A 24,082-nucleotide genomic window follows, 5' to 3' on the forward strand; every position below is an offset into this window, starting at 1 on the left:
TCCAGTAACCATTTTTTAGTTATTTCAAGATAGTTATGTTGTCTTTCTGATTGGTATTGTTTTTATGTTTATTCCTTCTAGTTTTATTTTGCTTAAATTTGGCCTAAATTTCAATCTGTTGAAATATCTCTGGGTCTTCCTTGTAAAAAATTTTGGTTTTTCTTAGGGTTTATAAATTGTCTCATTTTTTAAATTTGCTTAATTTTTCCTATGTGCCTGTCATTATTTATTCCTACATCCTCCCACAGAACTTTAAAACGTCTCTCAATACAATCAGACACCTCAGATAATCCGTCAGATCCATGGTTTTCTCAGAGCCCTCTCTCCTGGATTCCTTCTGTGTTCTGCTCAAGTCTGGATGACTTTGCTCTCTCGGCCTGCTACACAGCTCTCCTCTTCACTCTGCCACTTCCTGTTATTCTGGGAATTCCCTTCATCAGTCTTCTTTATTGTGTTCCAATTCCTGATCCTTTGTATGTGATCTATTTTTTCTTCCTCCCTCTCTTGTCGGGGTCGTATAGGATCATCTCTTTGTCCCGACTGTTCTAAAATTTCACATGGTATGTTTTAGTGTGGGACTTTTTTTCATTTGTTGAGCTGGGCATTTGGTGACTTTCAGTTTGGGTAACAGTCCAGATGTTTTGTTAGCAGACCTAATAAATGTCAGTATCTATGTCTTATTTTTTAGACCAATTGGTTTCCTTAGAAAAGAACCTTACAATTGCCTACCTACAGATCTAGTATAAAACCAGCAGCATTCTGGGAGCCCAGTGATGGAAGGGGGACTACGTCCTCACCAATTCGATGTGCAGATTTTCACATAATGCCTGTTTTAAATACCACTCCTCAGTCCCACCTTCAGCTGTCTGTACTGTCTGTCTGATTCCACAGCTTCAGAGAATGAACCGTAGTCTTCTGCTGGGGAGGAGCAGGGCAGCTACCTAGCTGGCTGTGCAGTGGCAAAGAGTATGTAGACTTTTTCCAATCCTTCTGTTTTCAGGAGATATCTGATACCTCTCATTTCTGGAGTTCTGCAGTAAGAATTGGCTTGCTTTTTGTTGGGTTATCCTCCGATAGACATTTAGCATCTGTTTTCTGTCTTCTAAAGTTTTTCCATCTTTTCTCGTCTCCTCTCTTGTTTTTTTTTTGTAGTATCACTCTATGTCTTTTAAAATTTCTTTACTGTTATTTAATGTATATGTATGTATGTATATTTAATGTATTTAATGTTTCTATAGGGGATAGTGATTTATATTTAAGAGAATGTTAAATTTATCACATTATGTAGCCCTCTCAGCTTCATGGTGTCCATAATTTTGATCAACATATCTTTGTTGACTTTTTTTTTTCTGCTTTATCTCCCCAAATCCCCCCGGTACATAGTTGTATATCTTAGTTGCACGTCCTTCTGGTTGTGGCATGTGGGACGCCACCTCAACATGGCCTGACGAGCGGTGCCATGTCCGTGCCCAGGATACGAACCAGCGAAACCCTGGGCTGCTGCAGCAGAGCACGCAAACTTAACCACTCGGGCACAGGGCCGGTCCCTTTGTTGACTTTTTCAAGTTGTTAACAAATTTTTTTTGACAAAATACAACAGAGTCTTGTAGGTGCCATATAGCTAGAATAATTATTTCAGGTTGACCCAGGACCCTCTGGGTACTGCTAGTTACATCTAACTCATCTTTCCTTCATCTGTGTTTCAAATGAAAATTTAGGCATTCCAAATTATTTGTAATTTTAAAGGTATGCACTGTTTTCTTTATCCCCCTTTTAAGATGTACTATTATTTGCTTCTAGTCTGATTTTCCTCCAGTTCATTGTCAGCAGTGCTGCCTGAATAAGTCATAAAACTGATGCTTTAGAAAAGTGATCTTTCTAAAACTAATAACTCTCTTGCTTAAAATCCTTTAATACTTTCACATAGTTTTTAGGATAACATTCAAACTTCTTAGCTAGGCCGACAAAGACCTTTGTGATCTGGCCCCTGCTTTCTCTATTGGTTATCAACTTGTTTCTTCCCCCTCGTTCCCCAGACCAACACCACATGCTTTCTTGGTCATAGCCTTGTTGAACTTGTAAGGTATACAAGGCATCATGTTTCACATGTGATGTACACCTCTACCTGGAGTGACCTTTTCTTCCTCACTTAATTTCATCTCATTCTTAATTATTGTCTTCTTCTCCTGGAAGCCTCCCTTACTTACCTCTACTGTCTCTTTTCAATGTCTTTTGCTGTGTCCGTTTAGTGCCCTGAACTTATCTGTCACAGCATTCATCCACATTGTATGGTAGTTTTTGATGTTATTTCTATGACTCCTCCAGCAAACTGTCATATGCCTTAAATGACCAAGCATTTTTCTTCTTCTTTCTAAAAATTAACATTTTTCTTTATTTTGGCACAGTGTTTACAGACATTTATTAGACAGAAAAGATAATCTAGATCCTGTGCTCAAGATAGTGTCTGGGGAGAATAAGTCTCTATAACATGTCAAACACCACTTAGTGACTATATCTTATTTAATTTTGTATTCTTGGCATTTAGCATAGTGGTTTGTAAACAGCAGATATTCAAATATATGTGTTGAAAAAATGAATGAATGAATGATACTTCCTTACTCACATTATCACAGAAAAGGTAGAGGGACCATTTATTCTAATTGGCCTGCCTCCTCACGTTCCTCTGCATGTCTTTTCCATTTCTATCTCATTTAGTTATTTATTTATTTATTCATTCAGCACATATTTACCGAGCTCCTGTATGTCAAGTGTGGTATTAGCCACTGGAGGTATAATGGTGAATAAAATACACCTAATCTCTACCTTCTTAGAGTTTATACTCCACTGGGAAATATAAATAAATAAACTGGCAGTTACAATACAGCGTGAAAAGTGCTTTGGGTGAAGGAAGTTGATAAATAAATGACAAGCAATAGGATATATTGGAGTATATGAGGAAGCCATTTGGTTTAAAACTAATTCGGCCTGACCTTGTTTTTCCAAAAGCACCTCATGTGGCCTGTTGAGCATGCATTGTGTATCTGCTTTAAACATTTACTATGTCCCAAAGACAAGAACGATGCCCCTAAAGAGAGGGATATAACTTCCCCCCATACTGGCATGTCTTTAAGGATTTATTACTGGGAACTAAGGATTTATTACTGACCTGCTGTGTTCACCTTGTGACCACTGACCTGCTGACCACTGATCTGCCAGGCCAGCTAAGCATCTCGTGACAGTTGTAAAAGGGACATTACTGTCATATGTGATGTATGCTCTTTGTCCCAAGACAGTATATAACCACTCTGTACACCCCACTTCTTTGGTGCCCTTCCTTCCTTGGGGAAGGAAGGCCCTAGGCTATAGTCTTCAGATCTGGCTTGTAATAAACCCACCCCAGTTTTGATTTATAGATTGATTATGGATTATTTGTGTCGACAGAGTAAACTTGGGTATTGTGAGAACATATAGGAGGGGCACCTTGTTTGGGGCTCTCCAGAGGCTTCTTAGAGTAAGCAAAGCAAAGACATGTGGGGTGAGTAGGATTTAGCTCATCGAAGAGTGTTCCAGGCTGAAGGAATTGCATAAACATGGGTGTGGCAGACTCATAGAGCGTGCTTTCTCTCTAGTGTCTTCAACTTTTTCAGTTCTTCCTTTTTTTTTCCTTCTTGTCCGTCTATATTTAGTCCATTCTTTAGGACTTAGCTGAATGCTTACCTCCTCTGTAACTTTTTTTCCTTTCTTTGAGTTAAGCTTAGCATACAATTGTGTATTATTTTCACTCGTATGACTTTGGTGGCTTTAAATATATTGTTAACCTATCCTAGAGAGCAGGAACTATATCTTATTCCTCTTTATTTTCTCTGATAATGCCTAACTAAATATAATACTGTCCATGTAGTCAGGATTCAATAAATGCTTGCTGAATAGTTGTAAAGGGAACAAAAAGAGACAATATATGTGTTTTAAGATTTCCAACACTCTGTACCTCAAAATATACTACAGCCGTAGGATCAGAGCAAAAGGTTAGTTTGAACTGAAAACTGTCAAAACGTTCCTCCTGCTCCCCTTTTCACCGTCTCTCCTAGAACACACCTGTAGGTTGTTGGCAGGCTACTTTGTTGCAGTCAATAAAATTGTCAGTTTGAGAATGAGTGTTTTGTCTTTGTGTTTCATATGTACTTTAAAATATTTTGGAAATTTTCAGAACATGAACACATTGTATTCCTATACTAAATAAATGTTCTGGGTCATATTAAAACACTGTTAAATTTTAATCAGTACCAGAAGTTCAGCTTCATGTGTTCCAAAAGCACAAACCATTGAAAACATTTAAAAATAATAGCATTTAAATCTTCCTTGCTCTTAAGGCGTTTTCTTCTGAGTTGGAACTGGGCTCCCTTTGACATGGGCAGCTTAGCTGGACATGTGTGATGGGCTTGAAGATGTAGCCTCTGTGTCTGGTAGCGTTGTAAGATGGCGTTTATTAGCTGAGCGTACGCTGCACTGATTCTGAACGCTACAGAAAAACTATGTGGATGTATTTTTTAGGCATTTATTTCCATTTTCAGGGCCTATAAATTGATTTGAGCATATTTACAGAGCACATCTGGTAGCAGAATGAAAATATTAATACAGGCTATGAATGGACATAGTTTATAGCAGCACTAGAGTATTAGGTTTTTCTAGCAAGTGCAAATAAGGATCTAAAGCTAAATAAAAGAGACTATACTTTTTATTGAATTAATTTTCGTCTAAATTTAAGTATCAAGTCATTATCCCAAGTGAACTTCAGTATTCAAACCAGAGAAATAGAATAAATGGTTTCATTATGGAATTGAATGGCTTGAGTTGAATTTGGGCCTATAAACCCAGAACTTCAGAGTTTTAACCTCTCTTTAGCATAATCTCTTTGTGGCCTTGGGCAAGTTGCTTCGCAGAAACAGAAAACAGACGATCAAAATGAGAATGACAAAGGTGTAGAGATCTAGCTTTTAAAGCATTTGGATCTGAGAAGAGCCTCATAAGTGGATGTTTTTCCTAGCTCTTCAGCGTTTCTGTTTTAAACCCAATTTCTCTGTCTTTTATATTCTGCCTTCTGCTATATTTATATCAAGTTTTCTTACAAAGACACATCATGTCCTTTGGAAGCAGGTTTTATGAAGTAATAGATGTATAGGCCTAGGATTTGAAAAATTATACAGAGTAGAACTCTTTTAGCATATATATATAAAAGACATTTGTGTGATAGCTTCATTGTTCACTAAATCATTAACTTCACATCCTAGTGTGAGACATCATTGAGAAATGGCTCCCATTCATTGACATTTGGCTAATAGGAATATAAGAGATTTTTTTTTTGATTTTGTGTATTTATTTATTAATTATTTTTCCTTCTTCTCCCCAGAGTCCCCCAGTACACAGTTGTGTATTTTAGTTGTGGGTCCTAGTTGTGACGCGTGGGACTCTGCCTCAGCGTGGCCTGATGAGCGGTGCCATGTCCCCGCTCAGGATCTGAACCAGCGAAACTCTGGGCCGCCGAAGCAGAGCGCACGAACTCAACCACTTGGCTACGGGGCCAGCCCCAGAATACAAGAGATTTTAAATTCATGTTTGTGGTCAAAATAATTACTCTTTGAATTATTTTCTGGAAAATAATGTGGTATTTTGCATTGCTCTAGGACAGGACTAGATTTACTTATTTGCCTACAGATGAATAAGCCAGGGGCTTGGCCAAGTTGTTACCGCTAACCGACGTGCATAACAAGCCAGTTAATTGCAGCATCAGCTTTTGGGACAAGAGACCAGCTTTCTTCTGTGAGATTGATCTGCAGGGAGACTGGGGCTTGTGCCCTCAGATCTGTCTCCCCGATTCAGGATTTGGGGCAAAACTTAAGAGATTAGGGAGGACACGCTGGCACGTAGAAATACAGGTGGGACAGGTTTTGATTGGTGGGCTTCCAGCATTTATGGTAGGGTTGTAAACATTTATGATGAGGTTCCAAACTTTTATGGTAAGGTGGGGAAGGAATTGTAACACAGGATCTTGCTGAGTGATGGACCGCTCGCTCCTGATAAGAGTCCGACTTAAATTCTAGTCCTTTGGTTCTGTGGGGAGGAGAATCTTTGGTCCCCTGCTCATTTCAGGTCAAGATTTCTTCTTCTGTGCATGCTCTGGCTACGTGACTTTACACATTTTCTGAAAGGCAATTCTTAACTACTCTTGATAAGATGGAGTCCGTTGATCTGATCCTGGAGGGCCCATGGTTACAAGGTGACTTTTCCATGGGAAATGGAGGAACGTTTTTTTTTTTTCTTTTTTTTGTTAATTTAAGGATTGGCACCTGGGCTAACAACTGTTGCCAATCTTTTTTTTTTTTTTCCCTGCTTTATTTCCCAAACCCCCCACCCCACCCCGGTACATAGTTGTCTATCTTAGTTGCAGGTCCTTCTAGTTGTGGGATGTGGGGTGCCGCTTCAACGTGGCCTGACGAGCGGTACCATGTCCGCGCCCAGGATCCGAACCCTGGGCCGCCGCAGCAGAGCGCGCGAACTTAACCACTCGGCCACAGAGCCGGCCCCGGAACGTTTTTTAAATCATTTTATCTTTCCTGATCCTGATATTAGCCTGTCAAAGAAGACAAACTTTGCCAACCATATTTCAATGCCTTGGAGGAATGGAAAAATGTAGGAATGACTGGCCTTTGAATTTTGAGTAAATTACTTGTATTTGTAAGTCTGTTTTAGCACCACCAAAATGTGCTTGTTTTCTTTTTCTAAAATTATGATTCATAATGTATCTTGGAAGATAAAGTTATTCTGGTAAGATTTACTCTATTTTTAGCTATCACAATGACAAACTATGACCCTTAAAAAAAGTCATGACTAGGGGCTGGCCCCGTGGCCAAGTGGTTAAGTTTGTGCACTCCACTTCGGTGGCCCAGGGTTTCACGGGTTCAGATCCTGGGCAGGGACATGGCATCACTCATCAGGCCATACTGAGGCAGCATCCCACATGCCACAACCAGAAGGACCCACAACTAAAATATACAACTATGTACTGGGGGGATTTGGGGAGAAAAAGGAAAAAAAAATCATGATTAATATTGAAGTTACTAAGTATATGAAGGCTTAAATTGAGTTTAAATGGGGCATACACACACAGTACAGTATTGTATTAGGTTATAGAAACTGTAGGTAGTTGCATTCAACAGGTTGTGGTTGTTTTCGGTTTAAATAGAGGGCAGGACAAATGGGCTTCATTATGACAATTCTTTTTTATTTATTTTTTTGTGAGAAACATTGGCCCTGAGCTAACACCTGTTGCCAGTCTTCCTCTTTTTGCTTGAGGAAGATTGTCATTGAGCTAACATCTGTTCCAATCTTCCTCTATTTTGTGTGTGGGGTGCTGCCGCAGCATGGCTTGATGAGCGGTGTGTAGGTCTGTGCCCAGGATCTGAACCTGTGAACCCTGGGCTGCCGAAGTGGAGCACACAAACTTAACCACTATACCACTGGCTGGTCTCATGACAACTCTTATGGTACATGAATGTTTAATAATGCCCTAGTTTTAAAGTAATTTATAACTAATTCCCTGTGCAAGCTTTGAGAAATTTTTAGATATCTGGATTAAGATTAGAATTAATGCAAACTAAATGCATCTGTTGCCATTTTAAAACCAAGAATAAAAAGATGCTTTTTGTATTATTTTCTGTATTGATTTTCTTTTAGCTGCATTTAAAATACTAAAAAATAAGGCAGAAAGCAAATATGAAGCACAGGAAAATTTCATATTAGTTCATTTCTTTTAAGATGAATATATGCCAGTTATTCAATATTATAATCGAATATAATTAGGTTCTTGAGAATCTCTGTTTTTGATATTTTAAAAGACACCACAGTATTTTGTCTATATGAGGTATTGTGGTAAATGTGATCATTACCATAAATAAATGGCATTTTTGAGTAGCCAGAAATCAGAGTTTTTAGTTGGTATCTTGTGTATTTTATAAAGCCCTGTCTCAAAGTACGTTTTCTTTGGGTAATGTTTGGAATGTGGGTATGATAGTATCCAGAAAACAAGCCTTTCACAGCAAAATGCCTTATTTTATGACTACATAAAAATTGTATACCTGTATTATTATTCATAGACAGACTGATTAAAACACCTTAAAGTTTATATTTCATGTTACTCATTGTACAAAGCTTATTTTGAATAAAATTATAGGTGATTTTAAATGTGACTAGACCCTCACCTCTTTTTTTAAAAAGAAAAATCTTCCCATTGACTTAATTTACTTAAGTAAATTTCGTTAGTCTTAGTATTTCTCTTGTCTTTTTGTTTAGCTGCTAAAGTCTCTTGTGACCTTGGGTACGTATTCTACAGGGTGACTGATGCTTCATGATGTTCCGTATTTTCCGGTAGCTTGGCTGTTGTCTGCCTCTGGGTTCGCCATCCCCTTCTGCTGACTTAGGCAGTATTTCTTCAGTCTCTTATCTTGGGGCTTTGATGCGTCTGTTCTGAAGGCGGCCACAGTGACTTTGGGTAGCAGCAGATGGTAAACCTTCAGGCTGCCACCGGCTGTACTGGTGTTAAGTTGGAAAGTTAGCGTTTGATGAAGAATCAGTAGTGCATATGAAAGAGCTTTCACTGCTGAAATGTCTTTTAATTAAAAAATTAGCATACTAAAACCTTTGCAAATGTCTGGGCATTTAAAGAAATCTAAAATCAGTTGTTTTCTTATAGAGATATTAGTTATTTACCAGCTTAGTTTTGTGTTGCTTGCTCTTCCTAATGTGGTTCTTCCCCCCCCCCCCCCCCCCCGTCCCTACCCCAGTTTGCTTGTAGTTAAGATAATTAGATAACTGAAATAGAGGATGATTTTAGGAGTTAAAGGTATTTGGATAAACATTTAAAGTATACTTTGAGTTACGATATTTTGGGTTTTAACAACTGAAGGAAATGTGGGTCTTGAGTACTGCCTCCATAGAATCCTGGTAGATTTGGTCTGTTGTTTCCTACCTTTGAAGATAGTTCTAGGTTATATAGAAGCCTGAAGAACTCAACCTGCCTCAAACAGATAATTCACCTTGTTCTGAGCTGGTTGGTGATTTTTGACTTTGCCGTCAATCCACAAAGCAATACCTTTTCCGGATTGTTTCTTCACTTACTTCACGATAATGTGCCCTCTTGGAAGTTCTAGCACAAATAAAACACTGATAAGACTCCAAAGGATGTTTTTTCTGTTCCCATTAAATCCTAGGGGTACATTTTATGCTTTTCTCTACTGAAAATATATCCTTCAGAGTAGTAAATGAAAATATTCTTTAGGCCAGAGTTATAAGTATCCATGTCAAATTTTACTCTTCATACTTCAGTTCTCATTAGTGAAACAACTTTTGTGAGCATATGACCACCAAGAGCAGATTGGTTTCATGGCATAATATGAGAGGAGTGCCTCTGCACAGTCTGTTCATGCTGATGCTCTTGACGCTGCAACTTCTGATGGACAAAAGCTGTAGGCTCTACATCTTTTGCTTTTGGAGTTGCTGGGCAATGGTGCAGGGAACATTGCTAGCCTTCTGATGCCAGAGAAAGAGAAAATTAGACCACAGTGGGAAGAATTGTCGGTATTAAAGGTCACCTCGTACTATTCCTTGTTTTCTGGTGGTTGAATGAGATGGTGGTTTTATGAGTTATCTTATGAGAATAAGGTTTGGAATGAACAGTTAAAGTAGAAATACATTTTGAATATTTGAGATGAGTCTTCAGCAGTAAATATAAATAACATTGGATTATCATCATGTAGTATTGGGGGGAAAGCGAAGGTCTAGGTTTGCTGTTCAAAACCGTTTCTACAGAACAATAGCATTACCAGCTTCTATAAGTCTGTCAAGATGAGTTTAGTTAATAACTCGTCTAATAATGGTCAAGAGTGGACTGTTTTAAAAGAGAACACAGTATTGTCTTATTCATATAAGTATTATCTTATTCATCTGAAACTTATTTTGAGAAAAACTGCCTAATTTGGAGATTTGGACTGTGTGTTTTCTCTGGCTTCTTTATTATGTTGATCCCATTTTTTTCTGGTATGTTTATTTATATTGAATTCCCAGTAGTATAACTTGCACAGTTGAAGTCCGTTCAGATTATATCTAGCAAGCACGAATAGTACTGCAACACAGTAAGGGAAAGGCTGTGTTTGTCCAAAGTGACTATCTCTGTAGACTTTTCTTAAACATTTTTTTAACTTTTATTAATTGTTTTGGAGTCCTGTGAAGTAATAGGCCCAAAAGTAGACAGATGTTCCCTCAAATTATCCAAGTAGTCTTTCTTTTTAAAGGAATTGGAGCTGAAGTTATTTTTAGAGATTTAAAGACTTGGAATGCCAATGTTTAAATTAAATATCTAAAAAGGTTCCAGAATGGGTGACGCTTAATCCTCATTGAAGGGAACTCTCCATACTTCCCCATGACAATTATAGTGACTTTATAGTAGCATTTCTCTTTTTTTTTCCTCCAAATTTATTCTTCATATGCTTAAAAAAATAATGATCATTTGGTGATTTGATATACTCCCCCACCCCTCCTGTCTTTCCAAACATGGTACCTAGTTAAATATTAGGCCTTCCCTATTCTAGTTAACAAAAAGACCCAGACCTATAATCATTTGGAGCTTTTGCTACTACTGTTAGGAAAGAAGAGTGGACAAGTCTCATTTTGCTGGTGGAATTGAAGAACAGATGAGGCTAATCCTTAAGGGATAAGTTGTCTGCTTTTTTTCCAGTTAGGAGCAGTCATTCTTTGTATTACTACAGGCAAAGATGGAGTAATCTCTTCTGGTAGACCATATGCTAATATAGTGCTGATAAGTAAGTGTGAAAAATGAAAGGGAGAAATACGTTAATTGTATTCTCTCAATAAGGTATGCTATCCAAGATAATTATTTCATGACAGTTTTAGTTATAGTACTTGTTTTTATCATGAAATAAAAGATGGTTTTAGGAGCCTTTTATTGGAAAGACAATTGTATCAAATTAGTACCAAATTAGATTTTTGTCTTTATAAAGGTGAGCAAACCCATGAGCAGTTTTTAAATTGATGTATTCTAGTCTACAAATGAACAAATTCTGTTTGAGGGTTAAAGAAGCTATTATTTTGTCCTTTATGCTGACAGCTTCATTACGGATTGGCCTACTGTTGGCATTAAAAAAATGTTTGGCTCCTTATGATCTTTGCGCATGCAACTATAATATTAATGCAGCGCCATAGCACTGTTCATTAACAAATGACTTTAAATGAGGTTGAAGCATGTAAATTTGGAAAGATACAGATGTTAAATGCAGTCGTTTCTCTTTGTATACAGCCGTATGGCTAATAATTTCCAAGTGGCTAAAGCTCTTGTTAGCAGGAGTGCTGGTGTGTTAAGAATGGCTCTATAAATAACTTTAAGAACTGAAGTTGAAGGTGCTTCTTTTAAAGACCATTGTTAACTAAACATTATTGCCAAACAGATGGAAAGCATTCACCAGCCTGATGTTTTTAGGTCTAATTATATTATCACCAGCCCTGTACGGCTCAGTTGAAGAGGTGTATCCAGAGGCCAATTTATAATCATTTAGCCAACACCTGTTTGGGAGAAATTGACAGTCAAAGGGCACATTTAAAAAAAATCACATATGTTCTTGTGTTTATTGCCTCAATGTGAACGTTGTCTAGTTGCAAACAAACTTGGTCGGAGAAAAAAGTAAAAATGTAAACAAAGCAGCACTTCCTATCCGTGTTTATCCATCTTAATTTGGCCTTTTATCTGATCCACTTCGTGCTTCATGGATAAGTGAGAACAGTGAAGAGATATCACTCGTAATTTATGCAAGCGTATTCTGTTTAGTCAATTAAGAGTCTTCCAGTAGGAAAAAGAAGTTCTTTCCTTTGTACAGCTTCCACACCTTTAGTGAAACATTTTCTACTTCATGTAGATATATCTTGTTTAAGAAGGATTGGCCTTCTGGTGAGTGGCTTAAAAGGGTCACAACTTGATGTAAAAACAAATGAGATTTAAGGAACACGAAGTGTCTTCACAGACTCAGTAGATGTGCTCTGAGCCCTCCTTTGTAGAAAGAGGGCTGTGCTGCCTCCTTTTTGCACTCATAATCTGTTAATTTAACTCTCAAGGTTCAAGTTTTTAAAATGTGTTTCCATGCCTTGGAGGTTCAAGATTGGTGGAGAATATAGCTCAAAGGGAAATTATGGGGAGAATAGGTCTACTCTATCTCAAAATAGTTTGAACCTGATGATCCTATCAACTCTTCCATTTTAGTGTTTTGCCAAGTTCTGATGTATTTTGCTGTTGAAGGTTTTGTATATGTCACTTCCGTTTTCTTATCACCTATTATTAACTCAGAGCAGTCTGGCTTCTCTCCTTCCCAGCTCACTGCATAGTGCAGTGTTGAAAGTTACCAGAGGCTTCCTAACTGCCTTGGGCAGTAATCATTTCTCAGTCCTCATTCTTCATGGCTTCTTTTTGTTGTTTGGCACAGGTGATTACTCTCATCTTAAGCTTCTCTTTCCCTGACATCTGAACCACTATGTTTTCTTTGTAACTTTTCTCACTGCACTTTTGGTGGTTGTTGTCTTATATGCCCTCAATATTTCAGCTATTTATAATTTTCAAAATTCAGACATAAGTAGTATAGCTTAGCAGTTTAAAGAGGAAGAAGTCTGGAGCCAGACTGCGAGGGCTTAAATTTTACCTCTATCACTTCTTAGCTTTGTGAGCATGGGCAAGTTAACAGTTTTATGTTTGTTTCCTCATCTGTAAAATCGGCTAATAAAAGTATACCTCATTGGATTGTTGAGTGCATGACATGATTTACTTTTTTAAAACCCAGTACAGTGCCTGGTATAAAGTAAGCACTCCAATGGGGTACATTTTCATGTCTTTAGTTGTTTCTTTATGGAGAATGCCCAAATAGAAATCTTTAATCTCAACTTATTTTCTAAGCTCCATTCCCATATTGCCATTTACCTTCCAAACTTTTACAGTGAATTCATTCGCATGATTATTGAACAGTAACTATGGGAGTGGGATGTGTTACATGTTGGAGGAAATATAACTTCTGCCCTATATTAGTTTTCTATTATTGTCATAACAAATTACCACAAACTTAGCAGCTTAAAACAACGAAATTTATTGTGTCATGTTTCTTTGGATCAGAGGTCTGACACGGGTTGCCTTGGGCTCAGATCAAGGTGCTAACAGGGCTGCATTCCTTACTGGAGGCTCTTGGGAAAAATCCACTTTCAAACTCATTCAGGTATTGGCTGAATTCTTTTCTTTGCAGTTATAGGACTGAACTCTCTTCTTGCTGTTTATCAGCCAAGGGCTGCTTTTTGTGCCTAGAAGCTGCCAGTTCCTTCTTATTCTTGGTATGAGCTCATAGGGGCCTCTCTCTGGTGCTTACATGTGGGTCTTCTATATCTTAAAGCCAGCAACTGTGCCTCCCTCTTATACTTCCAATTTCTCTGATTTCCCCTTCTGCCATTTCATTTCTGTGCTTTCCACTGCTGGCCAGAGACAGTTCTCTGCTTTTAAGTGTTTATGTGATTTGACTGAGCTCACTCAGATAATCCAGAATAATCTGTTTTAAGGTTTGTACCTTAATTACATCTGCAAAGTCCTTTTTGCCAGTAACGTAACATATTCACAGGTTCTGGAGATTAAGGTATGAACGTTTTTGGTGACCATTATTCTATCTACAATATGCTGATAAAAAGCTTGAAATCTGGTTGTGAGATAGACAGGTGAACAAATAAAACCAAAGTGAAGGGTTAGAAATGCTATAATAGAAGTTGGTACTGTATGCAGGGGGAGAACAAAGAAAGAAGAGTCAGTGTCACTGAGAGATAGACATTTGAGCTGAATATGGAAAGATGAGTACTTGTTTGATAAGTGGCTGGGGGAGCATTTCAGGGAGAAGCTGCAATAACAGCAATGGCAATATTAATAACAACTGGCTATACCAAGTACTTTTCAAGATTCTATCACTGAAAGTCTCAGAAATGGTAGACATCTGTTATTCTACCATTGTAACTTCTGCAGATGAAGCTATAATGTCTTCATACCCAGAGTAGGAATGGTAAAATGATCTCATTCAGTGGTTGAAAGAATTAACACTGATTACACATGGCTAAAGCATACGCTTGGTAAACACTTAAGACATGGTGGGGAAAAGAGTGGAGGGTGGATCAGAGAGATACTTAGGAGGTGGAATTGACCGGAGTTGGTCACTGTCTATGAAGGTAAGGGACAGGGGAGAACTCATAGTGGCTTAGGGAGCTTTTTAGTTTGGGGGGGTTACCTGAATGGTGGTGTTATTCAATACTGTAGGAGGAGAAACAGGCTTTTACTTTGCTTTTAGGGGGGACAGGGCTTTGGGAAGCGGAAGGGATGAGTTCAGGCAGTATCTGTGAGAATATGCAGTTGAAATTAAATGGAGTCTTACGTAGTATAAAAATCAAGCACTGAGAAAAGAGGTCAAAGATGTTGTCAATATTACCTCAAACTCGTCATGTCTAAGATGGAATTTACTATCTTTTTCTCAAACTGCTTCCCCATCTTAACTCCCCTGTTTCTTCTCACCATTCTTTTATTTTTCTCAAGCTTGACATCTGTTTTTCATCCTTCACTCCCAATTCTCTGGAGAGGGGAAAAAGCCCTGTTTACAGTGTTTGCAGATTTTTGTGGTGTAAATACTCCTGCCATGGCCCGTTTCAGACTGTGGCTGCTGTTGTGCTATGATGGCAGAGTCGAATAGCTGCAACAGAGACCGCATGGGCCTACAAAGCCCAAAATATTTACTATCTGGATCTTTATAGAAGAAAGTTTACCAGCCTCTGATATAGTGTCTCCAAAATAATAAAATATTAATATGGTAGGATAATTCCCTATCCCTATTCACTCCTGTCCGTCAAGACCATCAAGATGGGTGTGGGGAGCGGGTCATTTGAGAGGGCAATGTGTGAGATCATGAAGGGACTTAGGCTTTTGCTTTGAATGAGAGGAATGACAAGGTCTAACTTATGTTTTAAAAAGAAAACCTTGGCTGCTATTTTGAGACTAGATCATAGGGCAGAAAAGACTGAAGCAGACAGATCTGTTGGAGGCCATTGTTGTAAATTCCAGTAAGTCTTTGTTTGGATCAGGGTGAAAGCTGTGGAAGTGGTGGGGTGAGTTCAGATCCTGGATACATTCTGAAGATAGAGCTGACAGGATTTGCTGATGAAAAAAGAGGAGTCAAGGATGAGTCCAGGATGGAGAAGTAGCACCAAAATGATGCCTTAGGCTGGAGCCTGAGTTGTTGAGATCACGTTATAGCAAGTTGCTATATAAGGAGTTTTAGGAAGAAAATTGAGACTTTACCAATTCTCATAATTTTTTTTACTTCTTCTTAACCATATATGTTTCATGAGGAAAAATTCTTTGTCTAAAATAATTTTTACTTTACTTTCAAGAAATGTATTTTAAGGGCTGGCCCCGTGGCCGAGTGGTTAAGTTCGCGCACTCCGCTGCAGGCGGCCCAGGGTTTCGTTGGTTCGAATCCTGGGCGCGGACATGGCACTGCTCATCAAACCACGCTGAGGCAGCGTCCCACATGCCACAACTAGAAGGACCCACAACGAAGAATATATAGCTATGTACCAGAGGGGCTTTGGGGAGAAAAAGGAAAAAAATAAAATCTTTAAAAAAAAAAAAAGTATTTTAAAATAAATGTAGGAAGCATAGTAAGGTTTCTGAAATATATCATTTTTAGAAGAGGAAACCGTGATAAAACCCATGTTAGATAAGACTACTTTAATCCTGTGATTCGGTGGCTTTTTTAAAAAAATATATTCAGAAATTAACAATTTTGGCATAGTCAATGCCAACACCTCCCCCCAGAATCTTGAAGTGTAGTTTTAAAAAGTAATGAGTTAATGTTTCATGATGTTGTGAATAAATTATTACTCATGTCTTTTATGTAGGTTTTACTTGTAGTGGACACAAGGACAGAGCAGACATTCATTTTAAAGGTGAGTAGAATTTGTATGTTTAATGAATTTAGAAATTTATTTTCAAATTATGCTTCTGAAAGAAATAATATTTAATATGTTTTTCCTGGGTGTTGAATGTTCTCTTCTGTCTGTGATAATCTGTATTTGTTTTACTTTCTGTCCTTCCATCACAGTTGATAAATGCTCTATAGCGTACATTTTAAAGGAGTTTTAGATTATAGAGAATGGGGAAAATAATTTGGATAAGTTGAAGACTCATTTCATGCTGTTGAAATGTACAGTGTGTAGTTTAAATACGTCTCAATGCATTTTGAAGACCACGCACAGTCTCACCTTTGACTATGATTGCAGCTCTTAAGAGCTGAAGTTTTGCCTTAAAGTCTTTGTTGCAGATATTTGGGAAGAGTTATCTACATCCCTGGCCCTCTTTTTGATATAAATTCAATTTTGATTCTCTATATAACTCAATTTGTAACTAAATGAATAAGGAAAGAAAACTCCCTAAATTTTGTAATTGCGAAATTGTATTTGAAATGGATTGTGACAGTACCTATTCTAAAAATATCCTAATTTAAGCATTTCTACAGCATCCCAAATTAATCAATTTCAGATTAATTTTATCTTTCTTTTTCTGATACTTTTACTTATCAGTATGGCAATAGGTCACGTTGACATACACTGAAACAAATTTCTTTTTATGAATATACTTCATCGCTGGGCTTTCCCTGGATTTTTAAACCAGGGTATGACACCAGAAACTACACACACCTGTTCCTTTGGGGAAAACTTAAAATAACCTTTGTACTTTTTTGGAATAGAATTTGGAAATTGCCTGTTAAATCTGGGAATATCTTTTGTGTCTTAGGAATTTGAATTGATTTCACAATGTCTACTGCTTTAAAGATATACCTAAGTAAAATAAAACTTAAGGAAAAGGTCATAGAGAAATAACTGTGTGTCATCCTGATGACTTAGTTTGAGAGCATCTCTAATAAAAACACTGACCCACGTAATTGATTTTAATGGCAGCTTTGTGGCATCTTCCGTTCTCTGGATCCACGCCAGATGCCATCAGCAGAGCCTCCAGGGACCGAGGGGCATAGAGCAGCAGATGAGTGGTTTCTCTGAAGCCCAGAGTAACTCGGATAGATTAGTTTGGTTGATAAACACAGAGCACAGCAGGCTCCAAAGGCAACTGAGGGTACAACTGACCTTTTTGTTCTCTGTCAGGGTCTAAGGAAAAGCAGTGAATACAGCAGGAACAGAAAGACCATCATCCCCCGCTGTGTGCCCAACATGGTGTGTCTGCACAAGTACATCGTTTCTGAGGAGTCGGTGTTTCTTGTGCTGCAGCACGCAGAAGGTTGGTTTGTAGTTTAAACTGTTTATGCAGCAAAGACTGTCACCTGTTTAGCTTTTCAGTTTCTATAATGTCCTTCTGCCATTACATGAGCGGATAAAACATATCAAATGTGTGAAAAACTGTTTCCTTATTCCTCTGCTCTCCCTCCCTATTTTGAGTTGTGGGGGAAAAGAAAACCCAGGTGAGGAGCAGGTTTCATTTGAACCACAGCAACACTCTTGGATAGACAGCTACTTTCTCCTGGAATTGATCCGATAGGACGAGAACTTTAAGGTGAATCTGTGCTAAAGAGAGCCAGGCTTTATTTTAGGGATTTCATTTTGTTCTCTGCTAAAAAGATCATAAATGTTAGATAACTAAAATAAAAAGCATCCCCTGAAGAATTAATTAATTACCTCCTTTTTTAGAAGGCATGGGTATTTGCTTAACATTTGACATTACCCAGTGATTCTGATCTGAGTTTTTACGAATACAGCCATTGGCATCACATATGGGTACAAAGCAGAGGTAAAGTGCTCTGCCTTCGAACTATTTATGAAATTTTAGCTCTTAGTAGAGGGAACAGGTGGCAAAAAAATGTTGTGTTTTGATTTGTTTTTGCCCTTTAACATCTGAATTTAAGTAAATAGTCTTTTATTTAGAATGACTGAATACAGCATATAAATATAAATCCACATAATAAATATTGACTTTTGGCTTTTAAGAGGTGTTCTTAAAAATAGTAAAAAAATTTAAATTATTTGCCGTATTTCATGAAGGTATTATTATTTTTACATTACTGAGAATAAAGAACTGTTGTGCTTTACTAATAGGCATAACATTTGAATTTAATGCATTTTCCCAGGAAAATGAGTCATTGCTTTGTGGAATGAGGTCTCTTATAACTAATGCAAGATTTTTGACCGGGGCAATAAACTATTAATATTGTTTATTATGAAGTACAGCACAAGATAACTACAGATGGAGGGAAGACCTCCATATGTAGTGTTTAATAGGAAATTCAGAAGGGGCTCCATGGTCTCTCAGGTATTAAGAGAGTTAATTGCGTGTGTGAATTGGATAACTAATTCACCTTTGTTCAGACATTATAGACAGCTTTTATCTGAGGATACCAGTGCATTACAGACATTATTGAATTAGAGGTCATGTCATCTGATAGCGAAATACAGCCACCTCTGGTGTGGAACAAAATAACTTGCGTAGTAATAATCCATAATAATTTAGAACAAGGTCAGTAGGATGAATGTAATTATAGTCAATATTCTATTACCCAGTGTGGATTATTCATGTTGGAGATTATCTGTGGCAAATTTTCAATCTTAGTTTACCTCTGCTATTTGCAACTTCCTCTTCCTGTTCCCCTTCCTCTTCCTTCTCCAAATCATACTTCAGGTTTTCTTCTGCCATCCTCTTACCTTCTCTTATACTCCCTACAGCTGGTATTTCAACTAATTTTACTTTTATACTATAGAAAATCTTTATAATCTGTCTTAAAGACATAGACTTATGGCTTTCAACTTTTCCACTGTTTTAGATTATCTTTACCAAGTCTCTTTTCCTTTATTATTGACTGTGCCTGCCTTCAAATGGTCACATGACCATAGCATTTGTTCTGGATTATTTAAATTTGGCGGGGGAGGATCTCTTTTGATTGTCATTTCAGGTGTCTGTGGTTTAATTTTAAGAAGGTTTTATGATACAAAGATAGTAAATTATAATGCAAATACGGACTCTGGCTTCATTTACTATTCAACAAATTTATTGAGCACGTATTATGTACTAGGCTTTTAGGTGAACAAGACAGGAAAAGAGCCTGTTCCTTTGAAACTTACATTCTTGTTGTGGAGAGTCAAACAGAAAAACAAAAAGCAAGAGAATATTGGATAATAATGAGTATCCTGATCTTTAACTCAGAGAGATCTAATAGAGAACGATTGGTGGGGGACTACTTTAGATTAGTAGTCAAGGAAGTCAAGGAAGCCTGCTCTAAGAAAGTGACATTTAAGAGGAGTTCTGAATAACAAAAGAAATAACCATTTGGATGTAAGGGTGAAGCACATTCTAGCTACATGGGTCAGTGTAAGAAATCAAGATAAAAACAAACTTGGAAATGTTTGATGCACAAGGAAGGAGACCGTGTGGTTGGGGTGTAGTGGGTGAGGGCAAGAGTGGTCTGCGAGGCTGTTGGAGAAGCAGGCAGGAGCCTTTTTCGGCAGGGTAAGGACTTTGACTTTTAGTGACAAGATCTGATTTACATTTTAAAAAGATGACTCTGGCTGTTGTAAGGGGAATGAAGTGTAGAAACGCAAGAATAGAAGGCAAGAGATGGTAATGGCATGGCCTTCTGGGGTACTAGTGAAGATGCTTTGAGGGTAAAATCAGTGGGTCCTGTGATGGATTTGAGGTTAGGGAGAGAAGAATCTAGAGTAATTTCCTGGATTTGGCATGAGCAGTTGAGTGAACTGGATGATGGACAATGTGTTATCTTTTACATGTCGTGGTACTTTCTTTGTTACCTCTGTGAGTTAGGCGGGTGTGCATATATCATAAAAAATGTCACTTTCATATGTGCATATTACTGAAAAAGTTAATGTTGAACAATTGTTTTCTCCATAACATGAATGTTTGAATATTTATGATTTGTGGCTTTAGCTTTCCTCTGCTTACAGAACTATTCATGATTCACATGAGTCTCTTGGACTCATTTTCTTTTCATTTTTAATTCATTTGGTTAGAAATATATTGAGTGCTTACTGGGATACAGGCTTAGTTCTAATATGGTAGTGGACGAAATAGATGCAGACTCTGCCCACATGGAGCTTACGTTACAGAGGCAGAACAGGCAATAAGCAAATACATGGGTAAATATATGTCAGATGGAGATGAGTGCTATGGAGAAAAATTAAATAAAGGAAAGGAGAAGTGGATGCCAGAAGGGTGAGGTAGGAGTTGCTATTTTATATAGAGTGGTTACCTTATAGAAGGATGTTTGGCCAGTTACCTGAAGGAAGTTAGAGAGAGAGCAGTGTGGGTACATGAGGGAAGAATATCTTGGCAAGAGAGAACAAGTACATAGGCCCAGAGGCAGGAGTAGACTTGATGTACAGGGAACAGCAAGGTCAGTGGGTTGGAGCAGAATGCGAAGAGTGGCAGGAAGTGAGTTTAGACAAGTGGGGAGGCGGGGTGGCAGATCCCGTGTGGCCTTATAGGCCGCTTTAAGAACTTGATTTTTATTAGAATACATGGGAAGTCACTGGGGGCTATTGAGCAGAGGAGGGACAAGATGAAGATTGTGCTGGCTGCTTTGTGGAACATCGAATACAGGAGGACAAGGGCCAAAGCAGGAGGCCCGGCTGGAGGTGGTTGCAGCAATCCAGGTGAAAATGATGATGGCTGAGGTAGAGTGTGAGTGGCGCAGGTGGTGAGAAAATGCTTAGAAGATTCTGAGTATATTTTAAAGCTAGAACTGATATGATTCTGCCTTGCATGGCTCCATGGTTTTTGGCTCAAATAACTGAAAAAATGGAGTTTCCATTTATTAAGATGAGGAAAGCTATAGAAGGCATAGATTTAGAGGAAAAAATCAGGATTCTGATTTGGACATGTGAGTTTGAGATGCTTATTAAATATCCACTTGGTCTTGGGTAAGCAGTTGGATATACAAGACAGGATTTTAGGATAGAGTTTTAAAATGTCTATTGTTCCTATTAATGAATCCCTTATTTTAACTCTGTTTGAGGAAGAAAAGGTGGGAAAATAATTGTATTCAGTCAAGGCCATGTGTGTTATTAAAACTTTTAAGTTCCTAAGATTAGGCATTATGTCATATTCATCATATATATCCCAGCATTTAGCAGACTGCTTGGTACATAGAAGGTACTCAGTGTATGATTGTTGAACACTGAGTCAGTCAGAGAAGAGATGAATGACTAAGTGAGAAGAAAATGATTTGACAAGTGTGGACCCACCTGGCAGATGGGGGATGGGAAAGAATTCTCCCCTAGTTACTTGGGGACCCACGATTCTCTTTTTATTAACTAATTAAAAAAATTATACAACTAGTATATAAAGAAATAAATTCAAACTGTATAGAAGTATATAAAGTGAAAATAAAAATTCTCCCTCCTTATTCTCTTTAATGCCCAGTTCCATTCTCTAGAAATAGAGGAAGAAATTTCCTGTGTGTACTATAAACATATTCTCCCTACCTGTCTGTTTTTTAACAAAGCAAACATAAATGGATCTTACATATTGTTCTGTAGCTTGCTTCCCCCCTCACCTTGGCAGTGTACCTTGGACAACTTTCCTTGTCAGTATATAGTGTGTGTAGGTCTGCATTAAGAGAGGCAGCATAGTGTAGTGATTAAAAACAAGGATTCTCGAGCCAGACTAAGCTCAAAGCCTGGCTCACCATTTACTACTTGTATGACCTTGGAAAGTTATGTAACTTTTTTTGTGCCTCCATTTCCTTATCTATAAAATAGGGATGATAATAATGACCTTCCTCACAGGGTTGATGTGAGGATTAAATAGTTGAGATATGTAAAGCATTTAGAAAAATCCTGGTACATGGTAAATGCTATGTAGGTATTTGCAAATATTGTTACTATTTTTTTTAGTAGATACAGAGTATTTGTTGTGCAGATTTACCATAATTTATTGGGCCACTCCCCTATTAATTGGTGTTTAAATTTTTCTGGTACTTTTACCTATATGTCTTTGTGTATTTTAGGGTTTTTCTGAGAACTATTTGTAGGACAGATTTCTTGAAGCAGAATTGCTGGGCTGAAAGATGATCTTGATCATTGGTCCAGTAATATTTTATTGTACATATTAAATTAAAGTTTTAATTCTGGTCAAGCAAATTTAACGAATTTTCTTTGCAATCTTGCAGAAAACCAATAGATTAAAAAATGACGAGAGACAAAGAGTGAGTTTTTGTTAAACCTTATGAATTGCTGTTTTCATAGTGGGAAATAAGTAATGCCTGCAATTGTATATGCTTCATTGGGCCTCAGAAAGGTGTCATTTATATTTTTAAAGTGTTAACTGTAAAGATGTTAGGTATTTTTTATTTATATTATGTGAGTTAACAATAACAGGTTTCTTTAGGGTTACTGTTTTTAATGTCACAATAATAATGTTGACATTTGTGTAAGTTTGTTTATTAGGCCTGATCTTAACTCTACAGAAAGGAAAACCCACTCTGCTTTAGTGGGTGAGAAACTTCACAGGGAATAATGTATTCTTATAAGTTATGTGATTTTCATGATTTTTAACTTAAAAAAAGTATATGATAGGACCAAATTTTATTTCTTTAGCTTGATATCGAGCATTAAATTTAACTGGGCACCCTGCAAAGAGTGGAGAAGAGCTAAGAGTTTTTTTCTTTCTTGAAAATGTAGAGTTTTATAATTCATGTTAAGGTACTTGTTTAGGCTAGGGACAAATTCCATAAAGAAAGTGCCGACAGTCACATTTAGAAATTTTATCTAATAATGAAAAGAATGGAAATTAAATAAGATGCCATATTTGATTAATCGAATTGGTAAACTTGCTAATATCCAATATAAGCAAGTTGCTTTGAAGATGGCATTAATACGCATTGCTTATAGGAGTGGATTCTGGTACAACCTTTCTGTAAAGCAGTTTAACAACACATTTCAGAAGCATTAAAAGTATCTATGCTTCTTCATCTAGTATTTTCATTTCTGGGATTCTGTCCTAATGAAATAATCAGAGACGTCAAGTATTTGTATGTAAAAGTATATATTATTTTAATTCTTCAAATAGTAAAAGACTGGAAGCAACTTCAATGTCCAACAATAGAGGAACATTTAAATATATCGTAAGATCTATCACGTGGATATGCTATATAGCCATTCAAGTTCATAGTCTCATGAAAATTAGAAAATATTTATGATATGAGGTTAGTCGTGAATAAAAAGACTGAAAATAAACGTGCTGATGGTTAATAGTGTTTATGAGTGATTTGTGTATTCTGATTTTTTCCTGTTTTCCTTGTTATTTTCTGTATTTAAAATTTGTCTTAGAATAAACCCATATATTTGTTTTAAAATAGAAGGTATGACCAAAAATAAAGATGATATTAACATGAATAGACCTTTTTCCTTGAAGGTTTTCAAAAAATTTGTAAAGATGTCATCTTTTTATAACCCACTTTAATAAATAATTACTTAATACCTATTATTTTACATGCTAGACAGAATCCTCTTCCTGCAGTTGTGAAGACCCTGCAGTTTGGTAATGGAGACAATAAAAGCATAAAAGTAACATTACTATAAACTGGAATGTTGTAAATGTCCTAAGAGGGATGAAGTGGTATAGAGGATTCAGAGAAGATAGGAGTTGTATCCAGTGAGGGGATGCAAAAAAATTGGTAAAATAAAACAAATTTTCAAGGACCTTCAACAATGGGTAGGATTTTGACAAGAAGATATTGGGGAAACTAATAGGGAAGAAAATTCTAAGTGGTAGGTATAGTTTGAGGAAAAGCCCAGCATGGGTTATACGTGGAGAAATCCAATTCAGATGAATTGTGTAGTAAGTTGAGGGAGAGGACCAATTCATGGGTTGATACCATATAACTGAGGGGTTCAAATGCCTCTGTGGAGTTGGTACATCATTCAGTAGGTGGAAGGGTTT

The 24,082-nt window shown here is 37.3% G+C and overlaps 1 protein-coding gene across 9 annotated transcripts in view; it reads left to right on the forward strand.

Annotated features, from left to right (window-relative positions):
- RPS6KC1 (ribosomal protein S6 kinase C1) overlaps positions 1–24,082 on the forward strand; it is a 168,799-nt gene that overhangs the window by 110,970 nt on the left and 33,747 nt on the right. For all 9 annotated transcript variants that reach the window (XM_014834845.3, XM_044757644.2, XM_070496935.1 and 6 more), the window contains 2 exons: positions 16,024–16,071; positions 17,284–17,416. In XM_014834845.3, the coding sequence (XP_014690331.1) occupies positions 16,024–16,071; positions 17,284–17,416 (181 nt within the window). The remainder of the gene's footprint in view (positions 1–16,023; positions 16,072–17,283; positions 17,417–24,082) is intronic.

Source organism: Equus asinus, chromosome 25 (assembly GCF_041296235.1).
Source record: "Equus asinus isolate D_3611 breed Donkey chromosome 25, EquAss-T2T_v2, whole genome shotgun sequence".
Lineage (NCBI taxonomy): Eukaryota > Metazoa > Chordata > Mammalia > Perissodactyla > Equidae > Equus > Equus asinus.